General features: G+C 39.6%; 1 protein-coding gene across 2 annotated transcripts in view; it reads left to right on the top strand.

Moving 5' to 3' along the window:
- swt1 (SWT1 RNA endoribonuclease homolog) overlaps window positions 1-22,283 on the top strand; it is a 133,739-nt gene that overhangs the window by 65,818 nt on the left and 45,638 nt on the right. For both annotated transcript variants that reach the window (XM_072573649.1, XM_072573648.1), the window contains 2 exons: window positions 8,101-8,194; window positions 15,815-15,966. In XM_072573649.1, coding sequence (XP_072429750.1) covers window positions 8,101-8,194; window positions 15,815-15,966 — 246 coding nt within the window. The remainder of the gene's footprint in view (window positions 1-8,100; window positions 8,195-15,814; window positions 15,967-22,283) is intronic.

Here is a 22,283-nt window from a genome sequence, read left to right as displayed (position 1 = left end):
ATAGAATGGTCTTCAGCCCACAACCTTCTGAATCGGGCAAATGTGTAACTGTTAAGCCAAAGGGGAGATAAGAGAGAGAAGGATTGGGTAGGGAATGAATGCAAGTGATTAGCTGGAGTACTTTACTGAAAGGAAAGTTTAAAAAATTGATGAGGAAAGAGAAGGAATAACATTATGGCAAAAAGTAGTTGAAGATAGTGCAAGTGGCTGGAAATAACAAGCGCTGTGATCGATGATTGATTGATTAATTTATTGTTGTCACATGTACCAAGGTAGAGTGAAAAGTGTTGTTTTGTGTGCTATGCAGGAAGATCGTACAATACATTGTGGATCAGGGGAGCAGAACAGAATGCAGTGTTGCAGCCACCAAGAAGGTGCAGAGATAGACAGAGATCAGAATTAACATTTTAGATGTCTGTTCAAAAGTTTGATAACAGCAGGGAAAAAGCTGTTCTTGAATCTATTTGTACATGTATTCAAACTTTCATATCTTCTGCCCTATGGAAGAGGGTGGAGAGAGTATAATGGGTGAGAGGGGTCTTCAAATATAATGGTTCATTTCATGAAACAGTTTAGATGGAATCAGTGGATGGAAGGCTCGTTTGCATATTGAACTGGGTTGTGTTTGAGACTCTCTAGTTTCTTGTGGTTTTGAGAAGGGCAAGCCACGCTGTGATGCATCCAGATAGGATGCTTTCTTTGGTGCAAGTTAGTAGACTCCTTGTGGGCATGCTGAATTTCCTTAGCCCTCTGAGGAAGTAAAGATGTCATTGTGCTTTCTTGACCATGCGTTGACATGTGTGAACCAGGACAGATTGTTAGTAATCATCACTCCCAGGAACTTGACGCTGTTGATCATTTACATCTCAACATCATTGATGCAGACAGGGGCATTCCCTCCCCTCCACTTCCTAAAGTCAATGACCAGCTCCTTTGTTTTATTGATGTTGCTGGAGAGTTTGTCGTTACACCATGCAGCTAAGCACTCAATCTCCTTCCTGTATTCTTGTATTCTGTCTCATAATTGTTTGAGATCTGACCTGCAATGGTGGTGTCAGCAGCAAACTTGCAGATGGAGCTGGGACAGAGTCATGAATGTATAAGGAATATAAATGGGGGTTTGAGAATACAGGCTCGTAGGGCATGAGTGTTGAGGATTATCATGGAGGAGGTGTTGTACCCTATTCTTACTGATTGTGATCTATGGGTCAGGATTTTGAAGATTCAGTAACGGGGGGGAGTTGAGACTAAAGTCTCAGAACTTAGAGATGAGTTTGGAATTCTGGTGTTGAAGGCAGGGGACGTAGTCAATAACTTGGAGCCTGATGTGGTAAACTGGAATATTAAATCTCAACTCCATTTTAGCTGCAGGCCCTGTAAACTAAGTGTAATTAGTTGGTATAAATGGAAGGGCAACATTGGGATACTTTTCCAGGTAGGAGAATCCCTATTTGTAATTGTAAACCAACTTGTAGATTTCATCAGGAACTAATTTTTTTTTAAGTGAAATAGAGTGGAATAGCATCTTCATTTGTTCACACTGTCTCTTAATTTCTTAGCTTAATGTAATTTTCGACACAAAAAAGCTTTGATTGGTGAGTAATCTTTCTAATTTTTCTCTTCTTCCCAACTAATTTGTTTTAAACAAACATATTTAATTTAAAGTTTACTATTTTTAATATTTTCCATAAAGTAATGTTGAAAACAACATTTGAAGAAAATGTTGAATGAATACAGCTGATGTGTCTGAAGGAATCAGATTCACAGAACCTGCTCAGACTTCAATCCACATTTAGATTAAGCTTTGGACAAAAATATCAAGCTCAAACTCAGCCTTTTCAGAAACACTGGAGCATTAGGTAAAAATGTTAATGAAGAGGGAGGCTGAGGAGTGATAGAGAGGAATTATGAGGAGGTCGTGACAACAAAGTTACAGGGTAAAGGGAGCTGGGTCACCGTCAGGAGAAAGGAAGGGGATAGGCACTCAGTGCACCGATTCCCTTGGGCCGTTCTTTTCAATAATTGGTACGGTTGGAGGCGGGGACCAATCCTGGGAGGGTTTCTATTGAGTTGGTATGGGTATAAGTCCAAAACAGGAAAGGAGCAATCACTTTATTGGGAGTTTCAGCAATAGCAAGAGAGACACAGAAGAGCAGATTGTGAAACAGATTTTGGAAAGGTGCTGAAGTAACAGCATTGTTGTCATGGGTGACTTCAACTTCCCTACTATTGATTGGAACCTCCCTTAGTGCAAATAGTTTGGATGGAGCAGAAATTGTCTCGTATCTCGAGGAAGGATTCCTGACTCAATATGTACATAGGCCTACTAGAGGGGAGGCCATATTGGATTTGGTGCTTGGCAATGAACCAGGTCAGGTGTCAGGTCTCTCGGTAGGAGAGAATTTTGGTGATAGTGATTACAACTCCTTGACCTTTACTATAGTCATAGAGAGGGATTGGAGCAGATGGTATGGGAAAGTACTTAATTAGGAGAGGGAAAATTATAATGCTATTAGGCAGGAACTGTGGAGCATAAATTAGGAGCAGATATTCTCAGGGAAAAGCACGATAGAAATGTGGAGGTTGTTTAGGGAGAACTTGCTGCAAATGCTGGATAGGTTTATCGCACTGAGGCAAGGATGGTAGGATGAAGGAACCTTGGATGACAAGAGATGTGGGACATCTAGTTAAGAGGAAGGAGGAAGCTTTCTTAAGGTTGAGAATGCAAGGATCAGACCGAGCTCTAGAGGGTTATAAGGTAGCCAGGAAGGAACTGAAGAATAGTCTTAGGAGAGCTCAAAGGCATGAAAAAGCCTTGGCAGGTAGGATTAAGGAAAACGCCAAGACATTCTACACCTATGTGAGGAACTGGAGGATGGCCAGAGTGAGGGTAGGGCTGGTCAGGGATAGTGGAGGGCACTTGTGCTGGAGTTGGAAAAGGTAGGGGAGGTCCTTAATGAATATTTTGCTTCAGTATTCACTAGTGAGAGGGATCTTGTTGTTTGTGAGGACAGTGTGAAACAGGCTGATACACTCAAACAGGTTGATATCAAGGAGGATGTGCTGGAAATTTTGAAAAACATGAGGATAGATAAGTCCCTTGGGCCAGATGGGATATACCCAAGATTTCCATGGGAAGTGAGGGAAGAGACTACTGTGCCTTTGGCGATGATCTTTGCATCTTCATTGTCCAGTGTCCTTTGGAGTAGTACCAAATAATTGGAGGGGGACAAATGTTATTCCCTTGTTCAAGAAAAGGAATAGGGATAACCCTGGCAATTACAGACCAGTCAGTCTTATGTCGGTGGTGGGCAAATTAATCCTGAGAGACAGGATTAATGATTATTTGGAAAAGCACAGCTTGATTAGAGATAGTCAGCGGGGCTTTGTGAAGAGCAGGTCATGCCTCACAAGTCTTATTGAATTCTTTGAGGATGTAACAAAACACATTGAAGGTAAAACAGTGAATATGGTGTATATGGATATTTGATAAGGTTTGCATGGTAGGCTCATTCAGAAAGTAATGAGGCATGGGATATGGGAAATTTGGCTGTCTGGATACAGAATTGGCTGGCCCATAGAAGACAGTGGTAGTAGATGGAAAGTATTCAGTCTGGAGCTTTGTGACCAGTGGTGCTCCACAATCATCTGTTCTGGGACCTCTGCCCTTTGTGGTTTTTATAAATGACTGAGATGAGGAAGTGCAAGGGTGGGTTAGTAAGTTTGCCAATGACTCCAAGGTTGGTGGAGTTGTGGATAGTGTGGAGGGCTGTTGTAGGTTGCAGTGGGGCATTGACAGGATGCTGAGAAGTGGCAGATGGAATTCAACCTGGAAATGTGTGAAGTGATTCATTTTGGAAGGTCTAATTTGAAAGCAGACTACAGGGTTAAAGGCAGGATTCTTTGCAGAGTGGAGGAACATCTTGGGGTCCATGTCCATAGATCCCTTAAAGTTACCACCCAAGTTGATAGGGTTGTTAAGAAGATGTATGATGTGTTGGCTTTTATTCGCAGGGGAATTGAGTTTAAGAGCCACAAGGTTATGTTGCAGCTCTATAAAGCTCTGGTTAGACCTTTATAACTGAGCACTTGGAATGTTGTGTTCAGTTCTGGTTGCCTCATTATAGGGAGGATGTGGAAGATTTAGAGAAGGTGCAGCGATTTGCCAGGAAGCTGCCTGGATTAGAGGGCATGTCTTACAAAAAAAGGTTGAGTGAGCTAGACCTTTTCTCATTGGAGCAAAGATATTGAGAGGCATAGATAGAGTGAATACCCAGAGACTTTTCCCCAGACCAAAAATGGCTATCATAGGGGGGCATAATGTTAAGGTGATTGGAGTAAGGTTTACAGGAGAGGTCAGAAGTCGGTTCTTTACACAGAGGGTGGTTGGTGCATGGAATACACTGCCAGCGGTGATAGTAGAGTCAGAGACATTAGGGACATTTAAGTAAAATGAAGGTATGTAGGTTAGTTTGATCGTAGAGTAGATAAAAGGTCAGCATAACATCAGGGGCTAAAGGGCCTGTACTGTGTTGTACTCTTCTATATTCTATGTTAAGATAATCAAAGAGACAAAAACATCTTAATTAGGTTTGTGAAGTTTGTCATTATTTAAAATATTACTTGAATTTTTACTTTAGATATTGGAAATTTCAATTGCTAATTGCAAATAGTGGATCAGACACCTTTAGAAAATGAGTATGATTTGTGTGGGACAATATAAGTGCTAACCAGTGACTTGAAACTGTAACTTATACAGATGTAAAGTTCTGTTATAGAACTGCTCCTAGGTATCTGCAGCAATTACAATTAATATCATTTCTAATGCCGATTCTCCCATTATCAACAGCCTAGAAGCTAATATTGACCAGAAATTGAGCTGGAGCAGCTGTATAATACTATAGTTACAACAGCAGCTCAGAAGCTAGGAATTCAACGGTGTGTAACACATCTCCTAAGCTCCCAATCCTACTTCCTGCAGCCCCCAGTGGACTGCAGTGGTTCAAGAAGGCAGATCACCATCAGCTTCTCAGGGCAGCTTTTCAGGGTGGTAATAATGATTGACCTAACCAGCACTGCCCACATCCTGGGACATAATTTTTGTAAAAAGTGGGTGTAGACCTGATTTAACATTGAAAGTTTAAAGGACACTATTGAGTGAATGTGCCATCTCCAATTATATATATATAGATCAGAATGTGTTCAATTCATCTTCCACAATTACATATTTCACAATTATATAGTTTAAGGTGAAAATGTTAAAATAAATTCAGAATCCATAGGATTGAAGTTATTATGAAATAATATTTTTTCTAGTCTCATTATATGTTGTAGCTTACTTGTTGCCTTTATTGTTCTTTGTTCATTCATTAATTAGACTATCTCTCTTTCCATTGCACCCCAACCTATTCCTGTTTGTGGTTCATAAATATTTCTCGTAATTTTAAAATTGGAAATGATTGCAAAGTCATCACCTTCTAATTAGTATTGTATTTGTTTATGACCTTAATGTAATTTCAGTGGGATTTTAATTTGTGACTCCAGGAACAAAATTCAAAACTGTTTCAAGATGCAACTTTATTTCTTGGTGTGGTTTATGGTTTTCAGTGAGCAGTAATTGCCACAGGCCATTTGGTGATGGAGAATTTCAGTTTTTCACTGAACTAACTACATGTATATCATTTATATTAGCAGCTATCATTAGAAACACCTGAGCTGGTTGTTGGAGATTAATTAACCATTGTTATACATATAGACATGTACAGTTCTCTTCCCCTCCCCTTGCCTTAAATTGCATTTGTTCTTTGTCCAACATTAATCCATGAATCGGGTCATACAGTTAGAGAACTGCAGGATTGTATGTTAACTTTACCTAGAAATTGCTCATGCTCAGTTTGTGCTCTGCAAGGAACACTCAGCTCCTGATCTCATAGAGCATCTGTCTAAACATAAGCTTAACTCCAGCGGTGTGAGAAGAGGATTGCCTTTAAAATCAAGGCAGCATTTAACTGCCATCGTGAAATCTTGGAAAAATTTAAGTTTGTTGGATCGGTGGGGATTCCCTCCTGGTTGCACTCATACTCAGTTGTTGGTGAGCCATCATCTCAAGATTTTATTTGTTGCAAGAGTTCAGTAAGGCAAGGTCAGCGGCCCACCCATCTTCAGAAGTTTCATTTATGACTTTCCCTTCAAAATATTCAGTTCACTGATTGCATGGTGTTCAGTTCTTTTTGCAACTCCTCAGAAACTGAAGCAGTCTGTTCCTGTGTGCAGGAAGACCTGGATAACATTCAGGCTTGGGTTGATGTATGGCATAAATATTACTTGGCAGTGTAAGGCTGTAACTGTTTCCAGCAAAAATATTCTAACCATCTCCCTTTGACGTTCAAAGGCATTGCCATCATGAAATCCCCACTTGTTAACATCTGTCGACAGGATTTGGGGAGTCATGACGGGAGTTACTTGTTGCATAACTTCTAACCTGTCAACTGTTCATGCAGCTACAAAATTTATATGATAAGTGTAGTTAAATTCCTGGTCATTAGTTACTGTCTTCCCCCACCTGCCAACCCCCAAACATTCCCCCCCGCCACCAACTCAGCTGTTTCTGTCTCTCCACAGACACTGCTAAACCTGCTGAATTTCTCGAGCATGTTCTGTTTTTGTTTCACATTTCCAGCACCCACAATTCTTAGTTTTATCTGAGGGAGTGTAAGACTGTCAGAGAGAGTATTGAAGGGATGCCATGCTATCGGAGGGGGCAGTACTGAAGGAGTGCCATCTTTCGGAGTGTCACACTGTCAGCCTTGTAGACAGGCCTTGGGGAGTCAAGAAGGGAGTTACTTGTTGCATAAGTTCTAGCCTGTCAGCACCATATTTATATGGTAAACAAAGTTACATTTCTGGTCATTAGTAACTGTCATTATCTTACCCCCCCCCCCCCCCCAACCTCACTCTGCTCCCTCTGACAGTGTGGCACTCCATCAGAACTGTCCCCTCTGACAATGCGGCTTGCCATCAGTGTCAACCTCTCTGAGAGTCTCGCACTCCCTCAGATAAAACTCAGAACTGTGGGTGCTGGAAATCTGAAACAAAAACAGAACGTGCTGGAGAAACTCAGCAGGTCTGGCAGGGTCTATGGACAGAGAGCAACAGCTAAGGTTGAGGGGTGGGAGGAGGTGGTGGCAGGGAGACGGTTACTAATGACCAGAAATTTAATTACATTATTATTAAAAATATTGTGACTGCATGAACAGGTGACAGGCTAGAATTTATGCAATAACTAACTTCCCATATCCTGTCTACAATCTATAAGATTCTAGTCAGGAATGTGATGGAATACTCTCCTCTTCATATGCCTAGATGAGTGTAGTATCTCCAACACTCAAGAAGCTTGACAACATCCAGAACAGAGTAGTCGTTTAATCATCACTCTATTATCTATCTTACAATTATTCACTCCACCCTGGGTTCACAATCCTGTCAATGTGTTACATCCACACGATGCATTTCAGAAACCTTCTTAAAAGAAACTTTGATATCATCTTCCAAACCAGCAACCTCAACATCCTAGAAGAACAATGTGCCAGATGTATGTGAACCATACTATCTGTAAGACCACACTCTCCTGACTTGGAATCATATTGCCACTTCTTCATTATTCCGACAGTGTCCTCCCAAAAACACCTTTGGTGTACCAACACCTCCTGGATTGCAGTGATTCAAAAAGACAGCTCACCACTTTATTCTAAAGAAGCAACCAAGTTGAAGAAAAAAAGTTTGCAGCATATGCTTTGAAATAGTGAAATCTAAAGTAAATACTTTAAAATACTGTAAATTTTGCTGCATCTTAGACATACTGATTTTGGTTGCATTAGTGAGAAAGCAAACCATTGCTTAAAAAGCTTTTTCTTAAAACCTCAAACTGTTATGGTCACATGCATCGAAAGCAAGCTGAGTGAGAAACCGTGATCTAACAAGTCAAAATAACAAAAGTCATGTGAAGTTTTGCTCAATTTTTTTATTCTACTTTGCTAACAAAAAACAAGTCACTTATAGTCATTCGACATGTAAGGTACCTTTTTAATATTTTCTGCACAGGTGGCTTACGTGAGGAAAACAATGATGACCGTGTACTACAGTGTTGTTTACAGTATCAGCAGTTATACCCTTCTGCAGATGTCCTCCTGTGCAGGTATGGTGCTCCAGAATTCATTGTCAGTGTAATTACTCACAGAATGTTAACCAGTTGTAAAATAAATAGGGGCTGAAAATGGGTTGGTAAGTTATGCTGTGTGGCTAATCCTGGCTTGTTGGTTGAAATTAAAGCTGTCCTACAGCTATTTAAAGATAGCCTGTACCTCTTACAACCGAGCGACATTGTAACTGCAACATCTTCTGGGTGTCATACAGGAAGAGAATTTGTCATCGGTGATCAGAAAGAATGGTTCCACAGTTTTTAGGTGCTGCATTGTAGATCTGAATGAAGGAGCTAGAGAAGAGTGGAGATGTCCTGATTCTACACAGCAGTAGGATTCCCTCAAAATGCTTGATCCAAAGATAGTTGAAACAAATGGCTATTAACATTTGTGCCAGGAGTCAAACTCCAAAGACCTGGGTGCCGTGCGGCACAATATTCCGTCAGTATCTTCAAATGCCACATCACAGAACTACACCATTGCTCAATTTGCCATGCCCCCATTATTCTAATATCAACAATGTCGTTTAATTATGTCTCTTATCTAACATTTATATGCATGATTGCATTTTTTCACTCTTGAAAGCCTCACGTCTTGTAATTTTTTCAAACTGTCAGCTATTTAATCCTGACAGCTGTACCCTGAACAGGTTACACAATGCTCATTGACAAACTGCAAGATGTATCTAGCTCCAATTCCAGTCTGGAAAGAACCTGATGCATATAAATGAATCAGCATGATCGACTTCTCAACCTTTGCAGTCATGCCTGCAGTAGATGACAGATTTTAGAAGAGAAAGCATCCGCCTTGAAGTGTTAATGTCTCTCTCACATTGTTTGTTCCTCATTTATGGTCAAGGAATAGAATTGCTCCCTTAACACCCTGACCAAGCATGGCCTTCCCAAGAGTCGTCCTCCCCACACCCCAGCATCTTGAGAAAATCTCTCTGTGGAGAGATACTGTAAATGGCCTCTGCTCATTCTTTCTTTCATGCTGTATTCCTAGGATGGAGCTCTGTCTGCACCCTATTCTGCAATTACTTTGTGCAGAGACCTTAAAGTTGAGAAAATTCTCTCAGCACCTGCTGTGCCAGTCATAGAGATGTACAGCATGGAAACAGACCCTTCAGTCCAACCCGTCCATGCGAACCAGATATCCTAAATGAATCTAGTCCCATTTGCCAGTCCATGGCCCATATCCCTCCAAACCCTTCCTATTCATATAACCATCCAGATGCCTTTTAAATGTTGCAATTTGTACCAGCCTCCGCCACTTCTGCTGGCAGCTCATTCCATACATGTATCACCCTCTGCATGAAAACATTGCCCTTTAGGCCCCTTTTATATCTTTTCCCTCACCCTAAACCTATACCCTCTAGTTCTGGACTTCCCCCACTCCAGGGAAAAGACTTTGTCCATTTATCCTATCCATGCCCCTTGTGATTTTATAAACCTCCAGGAGGTCACACCTCAGCTTCCGACACACCAGGGAAAACAGCTGCAGCCTATACAACATCTTCCTATAGCTCAAATCCTCCAACCCTGGCAACATCCTTGTAAATCTTTTCTGAACCCTTTAAAGTTTCACAACATCTTTCCAATTGGAAGGAGACCAGAATTGCAATATTTCAACCATGGCCTAACCAATGTTCTGTACAGCTGCAACATGACCTCCCAACTCCTGTACCCAATGCTCTGACCAATAAAGTCCTGGTAGATTTTTACAACTTGAAAAGACGGTAGATATTTTCTAATCGACCTGTTAAATGATGTTCCTACATACCTTCGGAGTGGGTGTTGAGCTGAGGATTTGTGTTTCAGAGGTAGGGACAGTACCAGTAGACCACAAGAGCCCTTACACCAAACACTATATAATCACCTCAACACCCAGAAGGAATTGAACCACCAACTAACTTGTAGTGAATTGATGAGTCCTTTAAGTAGCTCTTACAGATTGTCCTTACTCTTATTAGTTGGGTGTTCACTGGTGTGAAGTCAAGAGGGTATTGGCTGGAATTGTAAACTCCAAAATGACACCATCTGTTCTCACATCAATGATACATTGAGATTGATGTCTCAATGTCCACTAGACCAATCCCTGGAAGTCTGCATATGTGCTAATCTTTCCACCAAGTAAATTTGGCACGGTTTGTGGTATAAGAGGTGCTTGTACATCGATGCATATTTGTCCCTGAGCAGCACCCACAATAACTGCTGTGAAGTCTAATTTCATGTCCATTGAGTAGGGCTTATTGACTTACTTCACCAATCTCTCTTCACACTTAGCAAATTGGCACCTGTTATACATACATTAAGGGAACCTTTCTTTCCATCCTAAAATCTTTTCCAGCTCCCCAGAATACACTTTACAGTTTGAATCGACAGTAGGCATTCTCCTGTAAGAGTACTATATTTTCTGTTTTTAAATTTGTTATACAACCCTTGTGTCTGGATAAACTTCTGGCACTAGAGAATCTGACAATCTGATGTATTATTAACACTTTTTGAGTTAACACTTTGCATTTATATCAGCTGTATCTTGAGCTGTCTAAACCCTAAGCTTTGTGATTCTTATGAATCTGTCAACCATTCTTCCTTCCTTTTTAACATGCTTTTAAAGCCTTTTTGGTCTTCATCCCTGATATGTGGCTTGGTGTCAAATAACATTCATGTGTACCATTGTTTTATTATCTTAAATGTGCTGTGTATATGCCACCTACTGGTGGTTGCAAACTCTCATCAGCATCCCAGCCAACTTTCTAGGCCATTTGTACGTCCTAGGTATGCCTCTCACTATCTCGGTTACTGTTGGTTATTTGCTTTTTTTAAACCACTCTTTTATTAGTGCAGCTCCCAGTTGTAAACTCTACAGTGTAATTTTCAGCTGTCTGTGATCCCCAACAAGCCAACAACAGCCTCGATTTTACACACCTTCCAGCTCAGTCTGACCTGTTGCTAGCTGCTACTTCGTTTTTGTTTTTAAGATTAGTTATGATCTCGAACTAAACCATCAAATTTATATTGCTGTCTGACCAGGAAATACTTTGGGGGGGGGGAAAAAAAAGATAAAATGTGAGAACCTAGTATCCCTAAGAGAATAAAACGACAAGATTCCATGGTTTTGTACAAACAGCAATAATCTTTTCTGTACAAAGTTAGAATAGTGACACAATCTATAATACAGAGACATACATGCAAGACTTTATTCCAAGATTCAGAATTAACCTGAAATAAATATGAATAATGGGCACACTTTGGTCAAGCACCTCACAAAGCACTTGAAATACCAAACATGGTCAAGACAGTTCCCATGAATTTGTCATCAAGCACCCCCCAGATGTTAGTGACACTGTGGGTCCTCCAAGCTCATGACACTTGGCAATAGATTCTCACATTTTTTTTTTCTTTTGAGGATTTAACTTCAGAACTTCCTCAAAATCCAATCCATCATTGACTGTTCATGCCCTGCTGGTTGACCTTTCTTTCCTGAAACCATGTTCTCCTGGTTTCTTAAAAATTACACTTCAGTACGTGCTTATATGCACTAGTCCAGCTTTTCATGGGCTGGTACTGTCTGTGGACTTTTTTTTTCCCCAGGAGCTTGGAACAAACTTGTGATGATGTTCTGGAGCTGTGCATCACTGAGTATAAATAGCAGTGTGAGTGGAGTTAGAGCACCCTAGAACCTTAGAGACTCTGCAAGACATATCAGTGAGTGACTCTCTGGAAGCATTACAGCCTTCAACTTGAACACGAATGCATGAGAAGATAGTTTAATTCCTAGCTTCTTTTATCTATAAGAGCATGCTATATGTATGATTGCCTTGTATGGCAGTTCTTAATATTAATGTGTAATAAGTAGTGTTACTTTGAAGTCCAAGTGTGAAGACAGTTCTTGATTTTGCTTTCTCATTGACTAGCCAGTCCAGAACCCAAACTCAATGTTACATTCAACCACACAATAAGAGATGGTAGCTTTAGGATTCATGGCCTAGAAAATCATGGCAGCAGCGAAGGTTAAGAAACAGATCTGTCACTGTGTGGAGAAGAGAAAAGTTCAGAAAGCATTTTTTCAAAAAATCCTCTTCAGCTTTAATACCAATTTGCAGTCTTGAAGGGTGGAGAACTGAGCAGCTGTGGAGGAAATATCTCTGAACAGAAATTCTGCAGAGAAACCACCACAACACAGTCTCAAAAATGCCTTTTACGGGCTTTCATTGGGGGAATAAACCTTTTAAAAAGTATTGAGATCAGTAAAAGCCCACTAGCAGCTCAGGGGAGAAATCCAAATACAGTATTTGTAAAAAGAGACTGATTTTTCAGCAAATTTGATCCCATGAAGGAAGGGACAAAACGTTTGTTCCTCAATGAAAAAATAAGCTGAGGGGCACAGTCAACAGTTCTAACAGTGAATTAATATTTCTAAACTTATTCAATAATAAAGTTAACAACAGCAAGTTAAAATAATTCTTCAGGTATAGCCTTAAAGAAAACTGATTTAAAAATGGAAAAAGAACACGAATAATGATCATCATTACAATTCAAAGTATGAGACAGTGATGTTAGTGAACGCTTGTTTTTTGATGGTTTGAATGACAAGTCCAAGTTTTACTAGGCAACTAAGAAGTTTTATCAATTTTAGTGTTAAAATGTAAGCAACATGAGAAAGAGAAAAGTGCAGATTTGATCATGTCATTCGAATTTGGTTTGAAAATACTTGAATGCAGAAAAAAATTGGTACCAATGCTGTCAAACAGCCAACTTTTTGATATCGTCAAAAATAGTTAAATATTATTGATTAAAGTCACTTTGCTGAAGACCTATCAACAGATCTTTGGAAAATTCTTCAGCTACCTAGAAAAAGAATATTTCTATTCATTTATATGTAGATACCATATGTGTAAAGGAAAGTTGAATGTTACTTCAAAATAACATAAAAACAGCTGAAATTTTAATCACTTTCAGTCTTAGTACAGGTGCACAATCCTTTATCTGAAATACTCAGGACCAGCTGGTTTTCGGAATTCAGAACTTTTCGACTTTCAGAATAAGTAGCAGTTTAATGGTAAAATTTGAAAAAATCTTTGAGGAATAGACTTGCTGTGAGTAAAACAGGCTCTGAAACAAAATTGAACCATGCCCCCCACATGTCACATTTGAGTGACACGCATTGAGTAGGTGTCAACTTGGGTTAACTGTTTGCACGCCAAGCAATCTTGTTAATGAGAAAAATCCTTCACAACAACCTTTGGACTTTGAAACTTTTCAGATTTCGGGATTTTAGACAAAGGCTTGTCTACCTGTACTTGGAGAATAATCTTACAAAAACAAATTAATCAAAAGCTCTGAATCAACATGACAAAAAGAGTGTAGAAAAACGCCTAACTATATTTTTGCCAAATTGAGAAAACAATCAACGCGTTCAAATGCCTATCAAAACTCAAATAGTACAAAAGAAATTCACAGTCAATTTTTCCATCAGAAAGAAAATTAAGCTTGGAGCTCCAGTTGATAGATGAGTGAATTGGCAGATTTGGAAAGCACACTACCTAAGATTTTGATCAGTTTCAGCATTGGAAACTAAGTCAAATGCAGCACAGGTTAGCACCCTTCTCTACTGCTTGGGAAGGACGTCAGATTATTTGTAGAACAAGCAACAGGTCAATCAGAAGCAATTTGTTTGACAACCTCAACTTTTGATCAATATTTCACTTTAGAACAAATACAACAATGACAAAGTCATGCTTCAATAGTGGATTTCATCTTGCAGGACCATCTGTAGATAATTTCATTCATGACTGATATGCACTGTCTGAGTCTGTAACTATGGAAACTTATAATGGATGCTCATTTACGATAGAATTGTCAACTGATCTCTTAGGTAATTGAGTTTTTGGATTTCTTTAATCAAACAAGATCTAAATGTTGAACAAACAATCGAAATACTGTGGCTACAGAGTTTAGAAAACTGTTTAAGAACCATAATACAACAAAAGTTAAATATAATGCAGAACTTTCTACAGCGTGTGTTGAATACTTAAAGCTGATGTGGGATTCTGACGAGAGGAATCAGACCTCTCATTGCAAAAACATATAGCATATAGTAACATCTATAGGAAACCCTAAGCAATCTCCTACCATAGTATCTTATCACATTTAGTTCCAGAACTCCACATCAATGAAGACAATAGTGTCCAGTCTTCTATCACGGTGTCCATATTGTGGAGAAAGAGGTTACTTGTTGAATACATTTTGCAGTTTGAAGAATATACAAGGAACAAATCAAATTGTTTCAAATCCAAGAGATACATTCCTATTTTAGAACTGAACTTTGAACAAGTCAATACTACAGGGAACAACCTTCAGATGAAGTGCAGCAACACATGGATGGGCTAATACTATTGTTCCTAGGCTGACAATCGTATTTGACTTTAGTAACAGAGTAGAAATATAACCAGCTCCAAATTCTCATACGTTCTGACAATTATATCACCAAATTCTTTCAGCCAGAATGATTCAATCTCTAATCTAATGGAAGTCAACAAAAATAAAGAAAGAGAACCAACTTTACCTCAAATATTTCTGTACCATGTTGTAGACTTTCCTTAACCACTTATCAACACAGATGAATCAAGTCAAAGACTTAAAAAGGAATTGAAAACATGCGAACTATGTATAATTAATGTTATAAAAGGTAATCTAAATTGGCTCATTTGAGAATGTAACTGTTAATGTTTATGAGGTGGGGTGAAGGTGGGAACTTGAGAGGTGTTGTGTAAGGCCTTCAGGACCCTGCAGCATCCTTGCAGTGATGAGCTACACATCATTGGGTATAACTAGCACAGTGAGGATAGAGTTGGAACACAGTAGAACTTTGGAGAGTCTCAGACACACCAGAGCGTGACTCTTTGGAAGAAACACAGACTACAAAATGGGTGTGAACACGAGATTAATTCTTTTGTAGTGTAAGTATAAATCAAAACCTAGTGTGTCTCTGTATAACATATACAGCAGTGTGTAGCAATGACGTATAATAGTGTTATTTTGAAGTCACCTGAAGGCAGTTCATGACTTTGCCTTTCCTTAAGCAGTCTGAAAAATCCAGACTCACAATAGAGCATCAAACTGTAATATCAAACAGCTTTTGACTTTTCACTTTGTTTCCAACTACACGAACTATGTTCAATTGCTTTTTCAGCAGTTCAGCTAAAGAGTACTTTTCTGCATGGAGCTTGTTTCTGTATCTGTCCTTTTCTTCTCCAACTGCCTGTAGCCTTTGAATTGCCCTCAGTGACCTTTAGAAAACTTTGAAACAAGCCCTGGTCCTATTGCTTGATGGTACCAAACATTGTAACCCCTTGGAACAGTGTGCCCTGTCATGACAATGTTCACAGTGTACAGGCTGCCAGCAGAATTTCCATGTAACAAAATGGAATGAACTTGCATCATATTTCTGAAGTCTGCCTTTTGGGGGGTGGGGGGAGTGGATGGGATGGGATGTTGTGAGTAAAAAATATGCTCATTATTTAATCAATTACTTGAAACCAATTCCAGAAATATTCCATAAGTGTCTCTGTGGACAAAGCCTTTTGCTAATATGTGTTTTATCTTCTGCAGTGATGATAAAAACCTTTGCAGTAAAGCCCTGGTAAGCAATGTCAAGGCTGTAAGAAAAGTTGATCTCTTAACTGAATTAAGTGACATGAAATCCGTCAATGATGTCCCAAACGCTACTCAGGACCTTAGTGCCTTCAATCAATCTCTGTCAGGTTGGTCAATATACTATGTTTCACTGAATATTGTTTTGTTCAAGGCTTAATTAAAGATTCCAAAAATTTTACTACCCTGTTTGACAAAATGGTACTACTGTTTAGTTGCCTGAAGCTCTCATCTTTAATGAATGACATTGGCATGTTGAATCTCAGCATTTTGATTTTGACATCCTTGTTTTCATCTTCTGTAACTTCCATGGCTTCACGTCTTCGGCAACTTCCACCCTTCTGTTTCATCGTGCTTCATTGATTCGTCTAACCCTGGTCTATTGTGTATTCCTATCTGTTCATGGAATCTGAGCATTGTTGGCTAAACTGTCACTTATTCTCCATTCTTAATTGTGGTGGTGGCAAGCTGCCATCTTGAAGGATTTTCACAGTGTTGTTAGGAAGAGAGTTTCAGGATTTTGACCCAGTGACAATGAAGAGCAATATTCTCTTCTACGAATATCACTTTGAGGGGTATTACTTCACTCATCCCAGTTCTCGGGAATTGTCTTCCTAAACTACGTGCCTCAGTTCCCTTCTTTTCATTGTTAAACATCTCAAAGCCTTTTTTTTTTGATTGTCCCTCTAGTAGTATAATTTATTTTTGATTGTTTTTAGATTAGATTACTTACAGTGTGGAAACAGGCCCTTCGGCCCAACAAGTCCACACCGCCTCGCTGAAGCGCAACCCACCCATACCCCTACATCTACCCCTTACCTAACACTACGGGCAATTTAGCATGGCCAATTCACCTGACCTGCACATCTTTGGACTGTGGGAGGAAACCGGAGCACCCGGAGGAAACCCACGCAGACACGGGGAGAATGTGCAAACTCCACACAGTCAGTCGCCTGAATTGGGAATTGAACCCGGGTCTCTGGTGCTGTGAGGCAGCAGTGCTAACCACTGTGCCACCGTGCCGCCCTATATATAATTTATTGTCACATATATTCAACATAAAATACAGTGAAAACTTTATACCATCACCATGCATAGACCTCATTCTCATTAACTTAAAATAAAATAAAAAAGAAAAACAACTTAGAGTGTCCAACTTTTCCTTCACCACTACAGTCCCGCTCTGGATTTCACCAACTCACGCCAGAGTCCTGCTTCTGGGGTGTAGACATCGCTGGTTGGCCAGCATTTATTGCCTATCCTTAGTTGTCCTTGAGAAGGTGATAGTGAGTTGCCTTCATGAACTGCTGTTATAACAGCTGTCAGCAACCAAGCATGGGCAGTAGAGTGGTTTAGCGATTAGCACTGCTGCCTTACAACACCAGGGATCCATGTTCGATTCCAGCCTAAGGTGATTGTGTGGAGTTTGCACATGGGGTTCAAGTGTTAGTTTGCCAGGACACAATGCTAATAAAAGAACAGCTCGTAGTTCTGATATATATATATTCCTGCTATTAGTTCATCACAAGTTCCTTCAACTAGATTGACTGCATCTCCAATAAAATGGAAGCTAATAGAGAAAATGCAACTTTAAATCAAGCTTTTCTATCCCCAGGTCATAAACTTTCCTGATCCATCTATCGAAACATGAATGCAAAGACTACAGGAGGGGTAGGAGAGAAAAGGAAAAAAAATGTAGTACATGTTGAAAAAGAAATAGGTGGCACGGTGGTTGGCCCTATTGTCTCTCAGTGCCAGTGACCTGGGTTCAGTTCTAGCCTTGGAGTTTGCACATTGTGTCTGTGTAGGTCTCTGCAGGTACTCTGGTTTCCTCCAGTAGTCCAAGGATGTGCAGATTAGGTGGATTGGCAATGCTAAATTGCTCACAGTGTTCAGAGATGTGTAGGCTAGCTGGAACAGCTACGGTAAAGGCAGGGTTATGGGGATAGATAGGTGGGATGCTCTTTGGAAGGTTGGTGCAGACTGGAAAGGCCGAATGGCCTCTTTCCGCACTGTAGGGATTCCATAATTAATTTTGAATACAACTGATCCCAAACACTATTTAAAAAACTTTCACAAAGCAGTTTTATAAATTAACATGAGTTTCCAGTTTAGTTAGTGGAGTTAGTTGAATAGTGCAGCAAGATCACAATATGGCTTATCTAGCTGAAAAAGAAAACCTTTTGCCTCCTATTGTAATATCTTGAACATTTTTTACCTTCTCTACGTAGAAGATTATTGCTCTAATACCATCATTAACTAAGAGGGTTACCCCTCCACCTTTTCCTAGCACCCTGTCCTTCCGAAATGTCATATACCCTTCAGTATTCAGGTAGCAATTTATGTCATCCTATCTTAGTCTCATGTCTAAGTAATAAGTGTCAGATTTTAAAAAGCTTTTATTGGTTCACTTGTTTTGAATGCGAATTCTGAGATTTTAGTTTTATCCTTTTATTATTTTGGTATTCTCTCACTTTACCTATTGGTTTACTGCTCGATTTGTATTCCTTCTCACTTCATGTTACAGTTTACAATTTATTATGTTTATCATTTTTATTAAAACCTTTCTCTCTTGCCTTAGCTTTACTGTTTGGTTTATCCCATGTTTTCAAATTTGATTGCTTGCCCACACAATTTAGTTTAACATCCCCTCCATTCCCCTAGTTATGTTGTTTCACAGAACACGACTCCCAGCAAAGTTTAGATGTGGACCGTCCAAACTGAAGAATCCCCACTTTCCCCAGTAGTGGTGTCAGTACCTCACGAACCAGAATCCACTTCTCCCATCCCAGTCTTTTGAGTTATGTGTTCATTTCTCTAATCTTATTGGTATTATGCCAATTTACACATTGTTCAGGGAGCAGTCTACAGTAATCTAGTACCTGCTTCCCAAGTAAATACCTAAATTTTTTGTACTGGCTAAATTGAACCTCTTTCCTGTTCTGATGGATGTCATTGGGACTACAGACACTGGATTGTGTGTAAGTGCAAGTTCCTCTCCACTCTTGAGCAGATGTCCTAAACTCTGGACACTGGACAAGCAATACAGTCTTTTGGACTCTCACTCCTGTTGCTGTCAATACTATCAATCCTCCTCTGTATACAATGCCATGCTACCACTACATCCATTTATGCTATCCTGACTTTAATAGTTTCCTAAAGCACAGTGGCCAAGGCTAGTTAACCCAACCACTTTGCATCCCTCACTCTCATCCGAACAATGATGAAAGAACCTCAAACCTAGTGAACAGTCGCAAAGGCTGAGGCTATTGCATTACTGCTCTCTGGATCCCCTTACCTGCTTCAGCTGCGCTGACCAATTCAGAAGAAACTAACCTCGAGTATGTGACAGTCTCTTGTTACAAAATAGGATGTTGCGCTCTCCCTGATGTCTTACAGTGTCTTCAGCTCAACCTCCATGTAAGTAATGTCTGCTGCTTTGCCCTCATAATCTTTTTGGTTACGTCCTCTAAAAACTCTATCAAGATTGTGAGACATGATCTTCCTTGCACAAAATCATGCTGACTACCCCTGGACAAATTGTCCTCGCCTCTGCAAATGCATGTAAATCCTATCTTTCAGAATCAACTCCAACAACTTGCCTACTATTGATAACAGGTTCACATGTCTATAGTTTCCAGACTTCTCCTTACAGCTTTTCTTAAGTAAAGGTACAACATTAGCCACCTTCCAGTCTTCCAGTGTGCTACCCGTGGTTATGGATAAAACAAATATTTCTGCTAGAGCCTCGTAATTTCTTCTCTAACTTCCTACAACATCCGGGGATACATTTGATCAGGTCACAGAGTTTTATCCACCTTTATATTTCTAAGACTTCCAGTGTTTCCTCTTCTTGAATGTGAATTTTTCAAATTATTTTCAAAATATTTGAGTTCTCTGGCTCCCATTTCTTTCTCCACAGTAAAAACTGATATGAAGAAATGATTTAACATCTTTCCCATTTTCTAAGATTCATCACATCGATGATCTTGTTGATCTTTAAGGGGCCCCATTCTCTCTCTTGTTGCTCATTTGCTCTTAATGTACTTGTAGAAGCTGTTTGAATTATCTTTATCTGTCAAGGTTATTTCATATCCCTTCTTTGGCCTCCTGATTTTCCAATTAAGAATGCCCCTACACACCTTATACTCTTCAAGTGATTCATTTGATCGCAGTTGACTCTATCTAATACATGATTCTTTCTTATTGACCTCAATATCTTTGTTCATCCGTTGTTCTCTGCTCAGCCTTACCCTTCGCGCTAATAGGAAAATAATATCTCTGAATTGTTATGATGAAGAGTCATCTAGACTCAACGTTGCTCCCTCTTCATGGATGCTGTTTGACCTGCTCTGATTTCCAGTCTTTGTTGTTTTCAGTTTCTGAACTCTTGATTTCTTAATCAACGAAGTTCAGCTGCTGTCCATTTGGAAACATCTGTATATTTCTGTATAGAATTTAAGTTTAGAATTTAAACACTAAATTTCAGTTAAATGTTAAGCATGAAAGATAAAATGAAATGAAACAGGAAATGAGGTTATTTAGAATTAGAATCCGATTCTTTGGGAAATGTACTCACATTGAGTGCAGTGAAAAGTTTACGAAGTCGCCACTTATGGCACCATCTCAGTTACAAAAGTGCCTAGGGTACAAGAATCTAAGGAATAAATTAGAAAAAAAAAGCTCAGCATTATAGTCCTTCAGGCAGACCACGCAAGGCCTCACTTCTATGACCCACTGAGACCCCTTTGTGGACCTACTACAGTCCTGCTCCAGGCACCAAGCTTTGAGTCTAGCTGCGGGCTTACCGAAGCCAGGAGTCCTCAATCCTGCTACGCTGCTGCTGTCAACCCTCTGATGCCACTTTAGATTCCTAGTAAAAGAAAAAGATGGACAAGGAGAGAGAGTGAGGGAAGGATGCGGCTGGCCTGGAGCATACAGGGTCAGGAGGCCTAACACTCCCTAATATGCTCGCACCACCATCTTTTTTTTATAGATTACAATAGATATAAAATTTCCCTTCCTTATTAAACTCTGAATACTCTGCGCAAACTCTATTGCTCCCACCAATAGAGTCATAGGGCAAAAGCAAGTAGGTGAACTTTTATAAAACATTGGTTTGACTTCCACTGTGCTATTGTGCCTAGTTGTGGAGATGATACTTAAGAAAATTGTAAGTACTTTCAGGAAGGGCAGAAGAAGTTTTACAATTATGTTTCCAGAGATCAAGAGCTTCAGTTACATTGTGAGATCCAAGAAAGTGAATTTGTTCTCCCTAGACAGTTGGAGTGAAGAGTGATAGCTTGCTCAAATTCTTGGAGGTCTAAATAGAGAAAAACCGTTTCCATTGAAAAAAGCATCAGAAGCAGAGAAAGCAAATGTTAAATGCTAAGGTATAAAATGTGATGCAGAAAATCTCTTCTGAGAAGTGTTAATGATCTGACAGGTTAGTGGAATCAGATTTATTTGTGGTTTTCAGAAAGGATTCGGGTAAGCACCTAAAAGGAAAATAATTGCAGGGGTATGGGGATGATGATAGGGATTGGGGCTAGCTACACTGTTCTTGCAGAATCCTGGCACTTGCCTGGCATTCTAACCATTCTACAATTCTAATAAAAATTCTGCATTTGTGTCCAGAAAGTGACACAGAAGACTATAAAATCACCCTCTCCTCCTTGTACTGAAGGTTCAACATTCTTGCTTGAAATTGCTCCATGATTGACACTTGAGTTCACTATTTGTGTTGTTATGTTTGCAACGAAGGAAGCTTTTGTATTCGAATGAATTGAATTTGCATTGCACTTCCCACAACTATAGGGCATTCCAAAGTGCTTCACAGCTGATAAATGTGAAGTGTAGTCATTATGATATTGTAGGAAACATGGCAACTGAATTGTGAACAGCGAGCTGTAATGACTTGTAAATTGTGACATTCATAATTTTTGAAGGGTGAATCGATGTAGCAATTTTTAAAAGATTCTATGTTTACTGTTTAACATTCTGGCTAACATAACATGGAGGAGGCGATGGCCTACTGATACTATTGCTAGACTGTTAATCCAGAAACTCGGGTAATGTCCTTGGGACCTGGGTTCAAATCCCCTCACAGCAGATAGTATAATTCAATAAAAATCTGGAATTAAAATTCAAATGATGACCATGAATCCATTATTGATTGGTGAAACAGATGGGTATTTTCAACAATGTCCTTCAAGAAAGGAAGCTGCCTCCATGTTGACTCCAGACCCACAACAATGTAGTTGACTCTTAACTGCCCTCTGGGAAATTAGGGATGGGCCTAACCATCATCCTGTTAATGTATAAAGAAAAAAAAATTCTGTGTATTAATTATACAACTAAGTATAAATATAACAATAAATAACTTATTCCAGGTGAAAATTGATAGGTTAGCAAGAAATGAATAAAC

This window comes from Chiloscyllium punctatum, chromosome 7 (genome assembly GCF_047496795.1).
Source record: "Chiloscyllium punctatum isolate Juve2018m chromosome 7, sChiPun1.3, whole genome shotgun sequence".
In the NCBI taxonomy this organism is placed as follows: domain Eukaryota; kingdom Metazoa; phylum Chordata; class Chondrichthyes; order Orectolobiformes; family Hemiscylliidae; genus Chiloscyllium; species Chiloscyllium punctatum.
This window is presented reverse-complemented; position numbering and strand designations above follow the sequence as displayed.